The 14,940-nt window shown below is 41.6% G+C and overlaps 1 protein-coding gene across 6 annotated transcripts in view; it reads right to left on the bottom strand.

Moving 5' to 3' along the window:
- Positions 1 to 14,940, bottom strand: part of ARHGEF11 (Rho guanine nucleotide exchange factor (GEF) 11) — a 111,470-nt gene that overhangs the window by 49,080 nt on the left and 47,450 nt on the right. For 3 of the 6 annotated variants that reach the window (XM_008570198.1, XM_008570206.1, XM_008570222.1), the window contains exons 2-6: positions 6,848 to 6,880; positions 5,197 to 5,288; positions 4,104 to 4,202; positions 952 to 1,001; positions 104 to 161 (exon numbers count right to left, since the gene is read on the bottom strand). In XM_008570198.1, the coding sequence (XP_008568420.1) occupies positions 104 to 161; positions 952 to 1,001; positions 4,104 to 4,202; positions 5,197 to 5,288; positions 6,848 to 6,880 (332 nt within the window). The remainder of the gene's footprint in view (positions 1 to 103; positions 162 to 951; positions 1,002 to 4,103; positions 4,203 to 5,196; positions 5,289 to 6,847; positions 6,881 to 14,940) is intronic. The other 3 variants (XM_008570214.1, XM_008570230.1, XM_008570237.1) reach the window with 2 other exon arrangements.

Genomic DNA, 14,940 nt, shown 5'->3' with positions numbered 1-14,940 from the left:
CTACAGAGAAAGCCTCCTGGCTCAGCAAGCCTGCTCTTTCCTCCCTCCCTCTCAGCCCACCTGCTCCCCTACTTTCGTTAATTGTCACCTCTCTACAACTCACATTTGATAAGCTTCACCACCTCCAGGTGAGAGCTATTGGTCACCATGGTGCCGTTGACCTGTTGGAGGGACAAGCAATATTGAGCAATGATGATGGAAACCTAGGGGATCTTTTTGTAAGTCCAAAATGCCACTTCTTTAGGAAGCCATTTCCCAACGTTCTTTAGCCATCTCTGGTCACTTGTTCACTCAAATTTACATTATGAATTTGTTCCTATTCACATCTGCCATGTACCTTGTCTCTCCAGATAGCCTATAAGTTTTCAGAGATAAGAGGTGTGTCTTCATTTGTTTATTTATTTTTGGTATATACTTTTCCAACCATTTGCTCACACACACGTGTCAACTGACCCAATGTGCTTCCTCCTTACTAAAAGACTAAGGAGTCTCTGCATTTAGAGTTTCCTTAATGTCTCTAGGACTCCATTTTGCAGAAGAAAGACCTGAATAAATAGGGCAGAGTACAGTAGTTTAGACCTGGCAAGGACCTCAGGTCAGCATTGTATGGAGGATGGAATATCAACCTGTGGATCTGAAGGCTTGTGTCCTTTGCTAGTCACAAATCCTCCCTTTAATCTTACTTTTGCCATTTGTGAAGTGGGAATAATAAAATCTACCCTGGAAGCTTGGTTGCTTTAGAGTCAAGAAGGGCCTAAAATACAGCACCCAGCTGTCTTAATCCCTACTCTCTCATACTGTGCTACTGTGCTCCCTCTCAGGGTCCCACTCCTAACTCAGTGGTTGACTGATAGCTGGCACCAAGATGTAAGTACTCAGGATGGACCAAGGCCAGACATGCCCCTGTACACCTGCCTCCTCTCCTGGGGGGTGGGTGTTGGGATCACTCACTTTGATGATCCGGTCGCCCTCTTTCACACCAGCTTTCATGGCTGCACCTCCTATAAGGAAAAGGCCTTGTCAGCAGAGTCCAACAATCTCTCCCAGAGGTCACTAAATCTCCACTAAGGTCCCTGTCAGATCACCTCCCCTCTGAACTTGTATCTCATTTCTCTGTGTTAAGTGCCTCAAATGCTGGGTGTCTACCCCATTCTGCTCTGGTGACACAACTACTAAGATAGAGTAACATATAAGGTCACGTGTCTTGCCCTTTCCTCTACCTAGACCAGATGCCAGACTTCTGATAAGCAGGCCAAAATGGGATACAGGCAGGGCCATGCTCTCGGAAGAGCATGTGTGCTTTATTTGAATGTGTCTGAATATGTCTCAAGATTAAATAAAAGTTATTTCTTACTATCCACTGGGAAAAATGAGTTTACTATATTAAATATAATTGTTAAAGTAGTAATGATTATTAAGAAAAATATGAAGAAAAGGATTAAAGCAAGAGTTTTCAGGCCGGCCCGTGGCTCACTCGGTAGAGTGCGGTGCTGATAACACCAAGGCCACGGGTTCGGATCCTATATAGGGATGGCCGGTTTGCTCACTAGCTGAGCGTGGTGCTGACAACACCAAGCCAAGGGTTGAGATCCCCTTACCGGTCATCTTTTAAAAAAAAAAAAAAAAAAGAGTTTTCAAAGTGGTGGTTCATAAATCCTGAGAGGTTCATAAAGATATCCTGGGAGCTCCTATCATTAAAAATGATTTTTTTCTGTTAAAAAACTGTCTGAAACGATTAATAGTTCCTCCCTTTAAAACAGACCCGATTAAGGGCTTCTGGTGGTGACTGACTGAGAGGCGCTCAGAAGAACGTGTTCTCCATTTCTCAGGTTATCACTCAACTATGTAGTTTTAAACCACTTAAAATCCTAGTTTAATTTATACCCAGCAAACACAAGAAACACAAAAGCTGAAACAAATCAACGAGAAGCATAAAAATTATATTTTGTAAATTTGTCCAAAGATGATTTGCAAGTTACATTTATCTGATCAAAACATAACTCCCACAAGCATATCTAGATGTTTCTAGTCTAAAAAGAAAAAAATACAGTGATGACTACATTCCAATTTGGCTTTTCAATACTGGAACTCAAGACTACCCTCATCTAAAGTGTACTATTTGTGGAAGAGTACTTATAGATAGCTTGAGACTCTCTTTTATACAGTCATCTAGAAATTAAAGCTGGAGAGGAAAGAGCTATCTTGCTTGAATGTATAAAACACATGAGATGACTTCTAATAACCATGATTTAAAAAGAAATTAAACTCTTCAGAGTAAAGGAATTTGAGCAGAAGTTTTCAGACTTCAGTAAGCATGAGAATCACCAGGGAAATTTCTTAAAAAGTGTATTCCTTGGCTCTTTTGCCAGATAGTGATTTCTGGGGTTGGGTCAGGAATAAGGATATCAATCATCCCAGTGCCTAGGTGGTTCTGATGTAGGCAGAACATAGATTATATTTTGAGAAACAGTGAATTAAAGAAACCTAATATGTGGAAAAGACAATATCAATTGCTTTATTACTCTTGTGATTTCAATGCCACTCTTCTCTCTTTCCTAACACACACACACACACACACACACACACACACACACACACACACACACACACACACACACACACACACACACACACTCCAAAACTCATGTTTTAGTGCAAGCCATCTTTTTTTGTTCTTTCCTCTCTGGGTCTGACTCTGTTCAGCCTAGGAGGAGAAAAAAAAAAAAAAAAAAAAAAAAGTGAAGGAAAGCTGAACCCACACTTCACCAGAGGGGATCCCCTACTTTCTGGATCAAATAGACTGCAGAGACAAAGTAGAATTATTGGCAGTTGCACTAGCTCTGTCTCACTCTAGTCCAGGAACCCTGAGAAATAAGAGAAGCAAATAAAACTATCTTTCAGAGCTCTACCCCCAGGATATGCAAAACAAACCTCCTGCTGATAAAAGTTAACTCTCAAACATAAGCCATAATTATTTATATACTTGTATGATTCACATATCTCATTTTGGTCATAAATTTGAAATTCTCATTTCACTTTTCATGTAAACACATCCCAAATCTTTCTCCAAAATTCCCGCAAGTATATTGTTCCTTCCCCTTTTACACTATCCCTAGTGTGAAACACTAGCCTGCTCTCTACCCTTTTCTTGTGTTCTCCTACAAGCCAAGCCTAGACTGTTCTATGTCACTGGCCCAATCTCATTTGCTACACTGAAGTTCGCCCCTTGCAGAGATACTTGGTTTCTGCTCTTCCACACCCCATCTCCTTCCTGATTGTCTTCTTCAGACTGGGTCACTAACAATGATTCTACCACCTGGCATATGACAGAGCTCTGGTTGTTCACAGTTCTTCTATACATAATTGGACACTTGATGGATTTGCTTATGATGCCCTCCCACTCTTCACTTCCTTCTCACCAAATTCCTAGCCTGCTGATCTGTTTTTCATTTCCCTCTTTCAAACTACTCCTGAAATCCTGTTTCTTCTAAGAGAGCTTCCCAAATTGATCAGAAAGGAAATGACTATGCCTCGAACCACAAACTACCTGAAGAAGCTTCCAAATACCATTTCTTCTGATGTAATATCCAAAACACATCATTTACCTTTGATAATTTGCTATTTAATGTTAACTGTATCTACAAATGTGTTCTACAACCACTTGGACCAGTACGCCTGTCTCTGCAGAAAGTGATGGTCTGTGCACCTAGCCAGGTGATGTGAAGCTAAGTATAAAGAAAGGGGGCCTTTGATTCCTCCATGGTATCTTCTGACCCAATACGTTGAGGTCCCTGTGATGGCATTCAGGTATTTGCCTGAGGGCCAGAGGGCTATTCTGCTGGTTTTGCACTTAGCAACTGGGGAATCAATCAAGAAGTCTGAACCCTAGAAATTCTGCCTAATGGTTCAGCATTGTGAGACTTCCCAGTGTCCATGGGTAACCAGTTCTAGAGTAAGTAATTCATTCATGCCACACCTCCCACCTCCCCGGGGCTCTCCAGACTCCCAGGACAGCACAAGTTCTCCAAGTCATGCAGCACTGTCACATACACGGTGGCTTTGTAAGAAATGTCCACTGCAGGCAGGAGGGATGCAGCACTCACCAGGCCGCACAGACTGCACCAGAACAATGCGATCCCCACTGACTGTGAAGCCAAACCCATGCTGATCCTTTTGGATGATGACACAGCGTTGAACAAGACCTGGTGGGAGGAGAGAAAGAGAGAGAAGGGGGTTTGGAAGGCAGTGTCACTGGAAGGTTAGTGCATACAAGCCAAGAGCAACCCAGGAAAGCCCCAGTGTGTTTCTTCCTCAAAAGCCTTTCCAGACCAATCTAATCTCCCAGACTGGTCCTGTCCAAACACACTATTGCAATGACATGCCTCCCTCAGTCACTGGCAAAAACCTGTAACCTACTTCGTGCTCCATACAAGAAGTTACCCTTCTCTCAGGTGCCAAAACGCTTGTCTCTCTTGTACATGTCTGTCTCTTCTGGCTCGTCTGGGAGAGAATGGCCAAAGAAGGGGCAGTACCACGTCTAGCTACCCCCTGAAGACTAATATTACAGATAAGTAGCCCCCACTAGGATTGAAGCCAAGTGAGACTAAAGTTTTATGTCAACTTTAGTTTTATCCAGCAAATGCAGTAGGCAGGACACCAGTGCTTGTTGACCCTTTTCACAGAGCAGGATAATACACAGGCTGACTCAGGGTTGGTCCCTTGCCAAATCAAGCAATAGACAAATGACAGGAGAAAACCATTTTATCCACATGAACATCCATAGACAGAACTTAAAAAACAAACAAACAAAAAAACAGAGGCTCTGATTCCCAACTGTCTCCCTCCCTGTGAGTGTGTACATGTATGTGTGCTACAATGCTGTAATGATTAAAGCATATGTTCTAGAGTTAAAACACAGTGGTTTTGAGCCCCGATACTGTCCCCAACAACCTTGTGAATTTGAGAAAGTTTCTTAAGCCCTCAGTGCCTCAGCTTCCTCATCTGTAAAATAAGGATAATAAAACTGTACTTTCTACAGTTGATGTAAGAAGGCAATTTATATAAAACTGTAACACAATGCCTAGCACACATTATAAACTCGACATAAAGGCTGAGTTGTTTTACATTTGGGACATACAGTTCTTTCTGTATAGGTGTACAACTCTTTGTCTATATGTTAATGCCCAAGAAGGTTACCTGTTGTCTCAGAGGTGTCAGAAGGCTGGCGATGGTGGGAAGGAGACTTGCGCTCAGGTGCAGAATCTCCCAGAGAAGACAGGCTACTTAACCTGGAGAGGGAGTAAGGAAAGCACATCGATGAGCTGGGCAGGGAGGAACCAGCCTTGTAGTGGAAGGAAGCTCTGTCAAAGGGGACCTGAGTCTTAGATAATCAGAGAAAAATCTGCCCACCCTATAATCTGCTCAATCTGGTAGGAGATTAGCCATGGCTACACCACTGTCAACATCACCTATGTGGAATTCTAGACTGGCAGGGCAATCATAATCTCTTCAATACCCAGCAAGGCATGAAGACAAATAGCCTTTCCTGGAGTCAGGCGACAAAGAGACAATAGCAAGAAGGGGATGTGCATATAAACACACGCTTATTGGGTCTTAACCAGGCTGCAATGGGGCTGATGGAACAGAACGGAGCAGCAGAGAAAATGAATGCAAGAAAAAGACAGGGAAAAAACCAAACAGCTAGTTAGTCCTAGGTGATGATTTGCAAAGGAAGAGGAGACTGAAGGGAAGGACGTGGTGGGTCAAACACATATGGAGGCCTGCATGAACACAGCAGAGGACTGCAGTGGATGTAGCAGACAAGTTCCCCATTTAAGCTTCATTTCTTTGTCCCTCAAAGTTCCACTTCTCCAGAACATCACTCTCTAAGAGGGTAACTGGGTATTTAGTATTTACCTGTTGAGTAATCGGCAACTGGCACACTTTTCTAGAAAGGAGGGGTACAGCAATGGCCCAGGGCCTCTGAAAATTCCCTTTGTCTTTTGGGAACCATGGTAGAACAGGAATCTCGTCTGTTGAGTGGTAGCATTCCAACCCCACATTCAGCCCTGTTCCCACTGCCAGTCCGAGGCACTAAACTTAGAAACTATTAAAGACCCTAGAATCTCAAGGTAACACAGATCATCAAGCCAGAAGATTCATTGCTTGATCTCCTCTGCTAGGACCCCTACAAAAACAGAAGAAATTCAAATCATTGCTGTGGTCTTCCTTTTCAGAAAAGTGTACAAGTTGCCAGTTCCTGAATCAATAGTTGCTGCACCACAGAAAGTGGCAATTCCTATCCTGTCTATAGCAAATGACTACATAGAAGGTCATTCATGAAAGCTCTGTTTGTAATAGCAAAAGACTGGAAATAATCTAAATGTTCACAATGGGTGACTGGTTAAATAAATTATGGCATGTCAACATAAAGAGAAAGAACTCAGCCATATAACAGAATGAGGAGGCTCTTTATATATGATGAGGAATGATCTCCATGATGTTATTGAGTGAAAAAAGCAAGATACAGAATTATGTGGACAGTAAACAAAGTGGATAAAAGAGAAGGAAATTATTAGTTTATATATGTTTACATATTTGTTTATGTATGTAAAATATCTAAATTATCTCTTGAAGAGTACAAAAGAAACATATAACATTGGTTGTCTCTGAGGAGGCAAACTGGGTGGCTGGGGCACAGGGATGGAATTGGAGACTTTTCCTTATATTCTCTTGTATTACTAGATTCTGAACCACATGAAGGTGCTATCTATTCAAGAAACCAATAAATAACTTTTAAATATAAAGGAGAGGTCTTCTTCCCTCCTTACAATGGTACCCCTCTTACCTGGACACGTGAGATTGCTTTTTACTGGCTGATCTTTGGATCAGAGAGAGAAGGACACCAAGGAAGAAGAGAGCATGGGGTCCAGGAGAGAGTGATGCAGGAAAGCAAAAAAAAAAAAAGAGAAAGAAAAAACACGACATAAACCAGACAAGACATTGGAACCAGTCGGTTCAAAAGAAAAACCACACTCGAGCTAAGAAACACTGTGGAAACTGGCCATAGTATAGCAGTAAGTGTACTAAGATGCAAATATACCCACATCATTTCACTGCTTCAAACCTTTTAGAGCCTCCCCACTGTACTCAGGAGAAAGATCGCCCTGTCTTCAAGCTAGGCCATTAGCTACAGCATCTAACGGGAAGCTCTGCCTGATGCCCAGGTAAGCACCCCTCCAATGTTTTCCACAGCTCTTATCTTTCCTCTGGCATGAATACCCAACAGTAACTGCGGTCCACTTGTCCGTAAAGCAGTACAGAGAAGGCTGGAAGGTCCACAAAGGCAGAGACAGTCCTGTTGTTCAGCGTCCCCAGTGCTTTGAGTAAGTGCTGACTAAGTGCTCAGTCCCATTCTTGGTACCTGCTCTTTACTTTTCTTTCACTTGCTATGGTTTCTGACTTCTGTCTTTGCCCACACCGTTCCTTCCTCCTAGATGTTTTTCCTACTCTGTTCCCTATTACTGCACTTACAAGCCAGGCAAGAAAGTAAACGTCCAGAGGCTGCAAATTCTGGCTTTCTTCAAATTACCCTATTCCTTTTTTTTTTCCCTTAAGCTAGAGTAATGGGAGAAAGTTTAGACTTCTGGAAGGATTTTACTGTATGTGAAAATCCCTCTTACTGGGCCACCATTACTCAAAGAAGGGCCTGCTGAAAATAAGAAATTCACAGCTGTCCTGCTGACATGGAGAGAAAGAAAACTTCAAAGTAAACCTTGAAGAAATGATTTTTAAAGTTGTAGAGTTGAGGCTTGACCCAGTAATAGATTTTGAAAGGGTATTTTGTATCTCTGTGGTAAGTCAGGCTGTCCAACAGAAAAGGCTCCAAACCCGAATGCTACCAAACTGGAGGTGCCTTAATCGCAATATTGATTGATCGTATAACTTCGTATAATGTATGCTATACGAAGTTATTACGTGTGAATTTATTTATCTATTTCTAGCTCCCACCAATAAGTGAGCACATGTGGTATTTCTCTTTCTGTGCCTGACTTGTTTCACTTAATATAATTCTCTCAAGGTCCATCCATGTTGTTGCAAATGGCAGTATTTCATTCTTTTTTATAGCTGAGTAGTATTCCATTGTGTAGACATACCACAATTTCCGTATCCACTCATCCGATGATGGACATTTGCAAATTACCCTATTACATCGTTCCTTGTCCACTTACTTCCCACCTCCCCAACCAGGGTAAAGATTCAAATTAGCACATCAGTTAATTAAGGTTCTATTATGTTCTAGAATCTAGACCTGTGTGCTATCTAATACAACTGTCACAAGCCACATGTAGCTATTTAAATTTTTAAACAAAATTCAAAATTCAGTTTCTCAGTTGTACTAGCCACATTTCAAGTACTTAATAGCTACATATGGCTACCATACTGGATGGTGCAGAATAGAACATTTCCATCACTGCACAAAGTTCTCCAGACATCTTCAGGCACTGGGGATAAAAAAATGAGGAAGACACATTTATGTGCAGCCCATGGATGGGGAAAACATACAGAATTTTACGTATACAGTGGCAACAGCTCCCCAATCAGGGAGGGATTCTTAGGAGAGACCTTCAAAGGTCTTTTTTTCAACTGCTCATTTGTTATCTTTGGTCATATCCACAATGCCCCACCATTGGGTTACCCATGCTGGGTTTGAACTCCTCTTCCTCACACCTCAAGAGAAAGCCCATTTTAACTTGGCACACCTTGGGAATCCTCCTTGTCTTGTTCTCCTTGACCCTGGCAGGAAGCTGACTTCCTATGCCCATATTAAATCCCAGAAGATGCATTTTGAACCTGGTAACTCTTAACTTGGTTTGGTTTGCATTTGAACTGGGGCATCAGCAGTTCCACATAATCAAAGGCAAATGAAGCAAAGGTCCATGTACCTAGCAGTAGAGGACTGTTAGGGGCATTGACAGAGACAATTTCAGCCACCACCAAAAGTTCCTCTAAAAAAAATCACAGGCTAGGGCAGGTAAGATAGGGAACAAGGAGATTCCAATGTTAGTATTATTGCGGCAGATGCATTTTTTTTTCCCTGAAAGCTTAAAGGAGAAAAACTACCATTGAATTGCAGGAGGAAGAAATGCCTATACAAGGCAGGCCTGGTGGATGGAAAGAATGGACAGACATATTGAGTCAGCTAGGTTTTGAGTCTGAGCACAGATTTAGGAGAAAGACCTTGGAACATAAAATCTGACAGACAAGGGAGGAGGGAAAGGAGAGAAGGTATTTGGCATGAAATGGAGGTTACCAGAGGAAAAAAGGACTTTAATGGTGGGCTCTGCTGTCCCTCTTCCTGATGACATTCCCATCAAATTTTGGCAGCAGAGCTCAGATTCCACTCAGCCTAAACCTGGGAGTATGGAGGAGGCCTCTCCAAATTCAGGCTCTCTAAATGGCACCACTGAAACAGATTTTCTGATCCAACCTCTCACTTATCCCCTATGTCTGGTAAGTTAAAGAGACCTGTAGGTCCTTTACAATTTTTTTTCTGGGTTGCTCCTTTCTTTACATCATCACTGACACCCACCGCTTTAAGTCACATGTCCACTGCCTCAGGCTTGAATTATTGGGGAAAAAAACAAACAAACCCCAAAACAAAAACAACTCTCTGTTTTCACTTTCCAGTCCATTCAGCACTCCACGACAACAGACTAACTTCCCAAACACTATTCCCCCACCCCTCCACCAAGAACCTAGGATTTCTCTCCTTTCCATCTACAGTCAGATGTGTATGCTATAGCCTGGTATCAAAGGCCTTTCATTATGTGGCCCTAAATACCTTTTCAAATTCATCTCTCATTACTCAGCTACTTTTTCCTACTCTATTGGATTCTAAGAGATGCTGTACTCATTCCTTTCTCTGACTTATCATGGCCTCCATCCCTTCTCCTCTCTATCCATCTCCTACTCCTTTATAAAGGCCCTGGTCAAATGATATTGCCTCCATGAAGCTATCCTGGCTACAGCAGCCCACATTTCATTCACCCTAGCATTTTATTTTGAAAAATTTCATAGTCCATTAAGGTTGAAGGAGCAGCATGATGAATATCTATATATCCTTCATCTAGATTCACCAATTCACCAATCAGGTTACATTTGCTTTATCTTTCTACGTTCATACATTTTTTCCCATTCGAAAGTTGCAGACATCGTGACACTTTACTCCTAAATACTTTAGCATATATATCCCCTAAGAACTTTGAAACTCTCCTAAATAACCACAATGCCATCAGCACGCCCAACTTTGATACACTAATATTATCTAACATACAGTGCACATTCAAATCTCCCCAATTGTCTTATTAATGTTCTTTATAGTTGTTCCTCTATTGCCTCCATCCGGTCAGGAATCTAGAATTATAGTTACGTCATGTCTCTTTTACATTCATTTAACTGAGTACACTCCCTCCCCTTTTCTTGGTCGCTTATAACACTGACATTTTGTAGAGTCTGGGCTAGTTGTCTTGTTGAATGGCCTGCAATCTGGATTTATCTGATGTCTCCTCATGATTAGATTCAGGTTAGACATTTTTTGTTTTTGTTTTTTTTTGTGACCGGTAAGGGGATCGTAACTCTTGGCTTGGTGTCACCCGCACCGCGCTCAGCCAGTGAGCGCACCAGCCATCCCTATATAGGATCCGAACCCATGGCCTTGGCGCTCCCAACGCCCAGTACCACACTTTCTCGAGTGAGCTGGCCCCTCAGGTTAGACATTTTTAAAGATTATTATGTAAGTGATGTTGGATAGCTTGCCCCATCTTGGTTATACGGTTTGATTACTTAGGTAAGGAAGTACTCCTAAGATTTCTCAGTGGTAAAAGCCTATTTTCCCATTTGAATTAATGAGAAATCTGTGGGGTGATATTTTGAGACTGTGTGAACATCCTGTTCTCCAACAACCTCTCACCCAATAGTTTTACTATCCATTGAGGATTCTTGCCTGAACCACTCATTGCCTTAATAGCTGTAAAATGGCAATCTGCTAATTCTATCATTTCTTCTACACCTATTAGCAGGTAATTTTTTGTAAAGAAGTTCATCTCGTCCCTTTTCTGGAGGAGTGTTATGAACTCATAGACCCCTTCCCTCCCCCAGTAAAACATTATAATCTATTATCTTTTTTTTTTTTTTAAATGTTAAAAATGTCCCAATTTGGCCACAGGGAGCTTCTACAAGCCAGCTCCTGTGTCCTTTTAACATGTCACCATCTGTCTTGGATAACGTCCTTGCTTTCTGGCACAAAAAGATACTACAGGCTCACCTTGTACTTTCCCTATGCCAGACCTAGAATCAAACAACTCTCTCAGAAGCCCTGGTTCCTTTTAGCAGGGAATGTATTTAGAAACAAGATCTGGCTGCTAGGTGCTCATTGCTATTTGAACCCAAGACAGGGTTCTTCCTCTTCCCCATTCCATAGTTTATTTTTCTTTTCCCATAGTGAGAAAACCATTCCCAAACAATACTAATATATTTACTCATTTGTTTTATTCTGTAACACAGACAACATACTTTCTGGAGTTACTACACCAACATTGCTAGCAACAACAAACCTACCAAGTTCAAGGTTTCCTTGCAGTTCTTTCTGTCCTTAGACTATGTCCCAGTATAGTCAGTACTGTCTGTGAAAGTTACTTTGGATTAATTCTTTTTTTATGTTACCGGTTTAAAATATACTTAGATTTCTTTTTACATTTGTATTTAATGGTAGGGTTTGCTTTTTTCAGGCTTATTTAATTTCATTTTTTGAATATGTTAAGCATTTACATGGTTGAAAACTCAAAATGAAATTTTAAAAGTATATTCAGAATTATTCCTATCCCTTCACCGCACTCCTCCCAAGTAACCATTTTCATTCATTTTTGGTTTCCTTTCTGTGTTTCTTCTCATAAAACTAAGAAAATACATATAAATATTCTTATTTTCCTTTCTTGCTTACATAACAGGTAGTATCCTACATCTTCTGCACTTTGCTTTTTTCATTTACATTATTTGTGAAGTAACTCAGAAATCTTTCTTCTACCTCATCTGTTTCTTTACAACAGCCCACATTCTGACACACATCCTTCCCTCCCACACTGCTCCCTGTCATCTGGTGTCTCTGCCAGAGGGCAAAGGTTACAGCATGGGCTTCCCTGTATGCTCTAGTGCAGCACTAGGTACAGAGCAGGTCCTCTGTAAATAGCTGTCGAAAATTTTCATCCTAGCCTAGAGGTTGGTGAAAAAGCAAGAAAATGCTTTGTGACCTTCTAGAGAGCTTATGGTGTGTTTGTATGTGAATGTGTGTGTGTGTATATATATATTTTTTTTTAAATTAATTGCTAAGCAATTTCACATTAAATATACAGATTTCTGGTTTTTCTTCTGTCACCTATGGGCTTATAGTCTCACATGGTGACAAATCAGCTTAAACCGGGTGCTGTCAGCCCCCTCCAAGTGAGTTGTAAGTCTTACCTTTGCCCTAATCACCACTGCCACAGCTTACACTCCTTTCTGCTTCACTCAAACCCCTAAAAGGTATAGGAGTTTGAACTCAGGGTGGTCAAATAGGACTGGCTTCTGGAGTTTAAAGAAACAACGATAAGCAGACAGCATCACGTCCTTTCCACCTGTCACTTATTCCCAGCTCAAGTGTGCAAATGAGGCCAAGACCTAGAATATACATGTTCTGTGGCAATAATGATAAAGTTCTTACTACGTACCAGGCACTGGGCTAATAGCATTTGACATAACATTATCTCACTTAATCATCACAAAAGCCTGGTAAGGTAGGTACTGCATCCCCATTTTCAGATGAATGAGCAGAGAGGTTAAGTAAACGGAGTTAAGATGTGTGTAAAGCTGGTTTCACTTCATGGTCCGTGCTCCTAAACAAAAAGTTATATGACCTGTGGCCATATGTATATCTACCTGGTCTTTATTTTCCCTTTTACATACATACATACATACATATACACACATGCATGCACGTATAATACACACACACATATATATACACATACACATCACACATGCACACACATAAAATATACACATATGACATGATACAGATATGTAATACACACATATACTATATATGTACATAAAATATATAATACACAACATATATGATAGAGAGAGAAAGATAAAAAGGCATACTATACACAGGCTGAACTAGGTCTTCTTGAGTCTGGAATAAATATTCCCGAGCCCCTCACCAAAGCCAGGAGTAGTAAACCAGGAAAGAGCCACCCTACCGGGAACTCAGTACCAGATAAAGTACATGCACTGAACCCTGGCCTCGTCTTACTGGTTGGTTTCCCTTATTTCCCAGGGTAGAGCTTTAAGAAGGCTCCTGGTACCCTAATGTTTTAAGGATTCTGCCTTTGGGTAGAATTTTCCCTGTGGTCTGAGGCTGGCAAACACACCTCCTAGGCCTGCACATCTCTATAGAAAAGGCTGTGAGGAAAGAGGCTGGTTTGCAGAGAACCCCAGCATGTCTGTAAGTGTCAATTCTCTCATCTCTAAAAGTATGGGACAAACGAAGTGAAAAAGTCTCCGGCAAAGTAGCCAGAAAAAGTTCACACCTCAACTGGATCACTTGCTAGCTGTTGAGCAACAAACGAATCACCTAAGGACCCACTCCCCAGGGATCCAATTCAGCAGGTCTGTGGTGTGGAATCTGTTTTTATTTTAACAAGTAGCCCAAGTGACCCATTACTCAGAGGACCATAACTTTGAGAAACTCTCAAAACAAGTACCTTAACTTCTGAGTCTATCCTCAGCTTTCTCATCTGTAAAAGGAACACATATTGATATCATCTGTTTGTCTACCCTTTCAGATCTTAAACACCTGAGAGCAAGAACTATGTCTTCTTCATCCTTGTATCACCAGCCAAGTTCCAGCACAGTGCCTGGTGCAAGTGGGTGCCCACTCTGGGAATGTTTGCTGATGGAATATACATGTCCTTTCTTCCAGAGTTGATGTGAGGACCAAAGAGGTAATATTTAAGTGCTTTGAAAGTGTGAAGTCCTATCCAAATGGCTTTATTGTGTTTTTTCCTGGTCTTTTCCAGGTCTGTATTGAGTGACCTATGCTTGATAATTGTCAGGGGGGAGGGGAACAGGACGAGAATGAGTGTGTGAACAAAAAATGGAAGAGTGGGCAAGACTTGAAAGTGTGAAGTCCTATCCAAATGGCTTTATTGTGTTTTTTCCTGGTCTTTTCCAGGTCCGTATTGAGTGACCTATGCTTGATAATTGTCAGGGGGGAGGGGAACAGGACGAGAATGAGTGTGTGAACAAAAAATGGAAGAGTGGGCAAGACCCCTGGAGTGTTTGAATTCTAGGTAGGGCAGGGCCAGGAAAGCTCTCTTTTCTACTTCCATGAAGGTCTCAGAGAACAAGAGATTTTAAGGATTTGTTTGATTATCAGAGCAGATAACTTGGCAGACAAGCATGTGTGCAGGAGGGAGGCAGAGAATCGGTATGGTGGGAGGTTGGTTAGCTTGGTTCAACAATGGATACTTAGCACACAGGCCATGTGCAATGGTTTTAAAAGCATAGCTTCAGGAGTCAAAATGCTGGCTCAAGCTCAAGCTCAGCCCTTTCCCAGCAATGCAGTCTTAGGCAAGTCACCCAGCCTCTCCAAGCCTCAGTTTCCCAATAAAAAATGTGGACAATACTACCTTTCTCAAAGGGCAATTGGGAGAACCAAGTCACCTTCACTGACATCTCAAAGCTAAAATATTCAAACTGAAATCAATCTCCCCAGCCCAAGCCCCAACCTGTTCCTGATCACGTTTCCTCCTCAGCAACAGTGCTGTGCAGTTGCTCATGCCAGAAGTCTGAGAGTTTCTTGGACATCTCCCTACAAATCTAATTGCCAAGTTTTACTGA

This window comes from Galeopterus variegatus, unplaced genomic scaffold, assembly GCF_000696425.1.
Source record: "Galeopterus variegatus unplaced genomic scaffold, G_variegatus-3.0.2 Scaffold33, whole genome shotgun sequence".
NCBI classification, from domain to species: Eukaryota; Metazoa; Chordata; class Mammalia; order Dermoptera; family Cynocephalidae; genus Galeopterus; species Galeopterus variegatus.
This window is presented reverse-complemented; position numbering and strand designations above follow the sequence as displayed.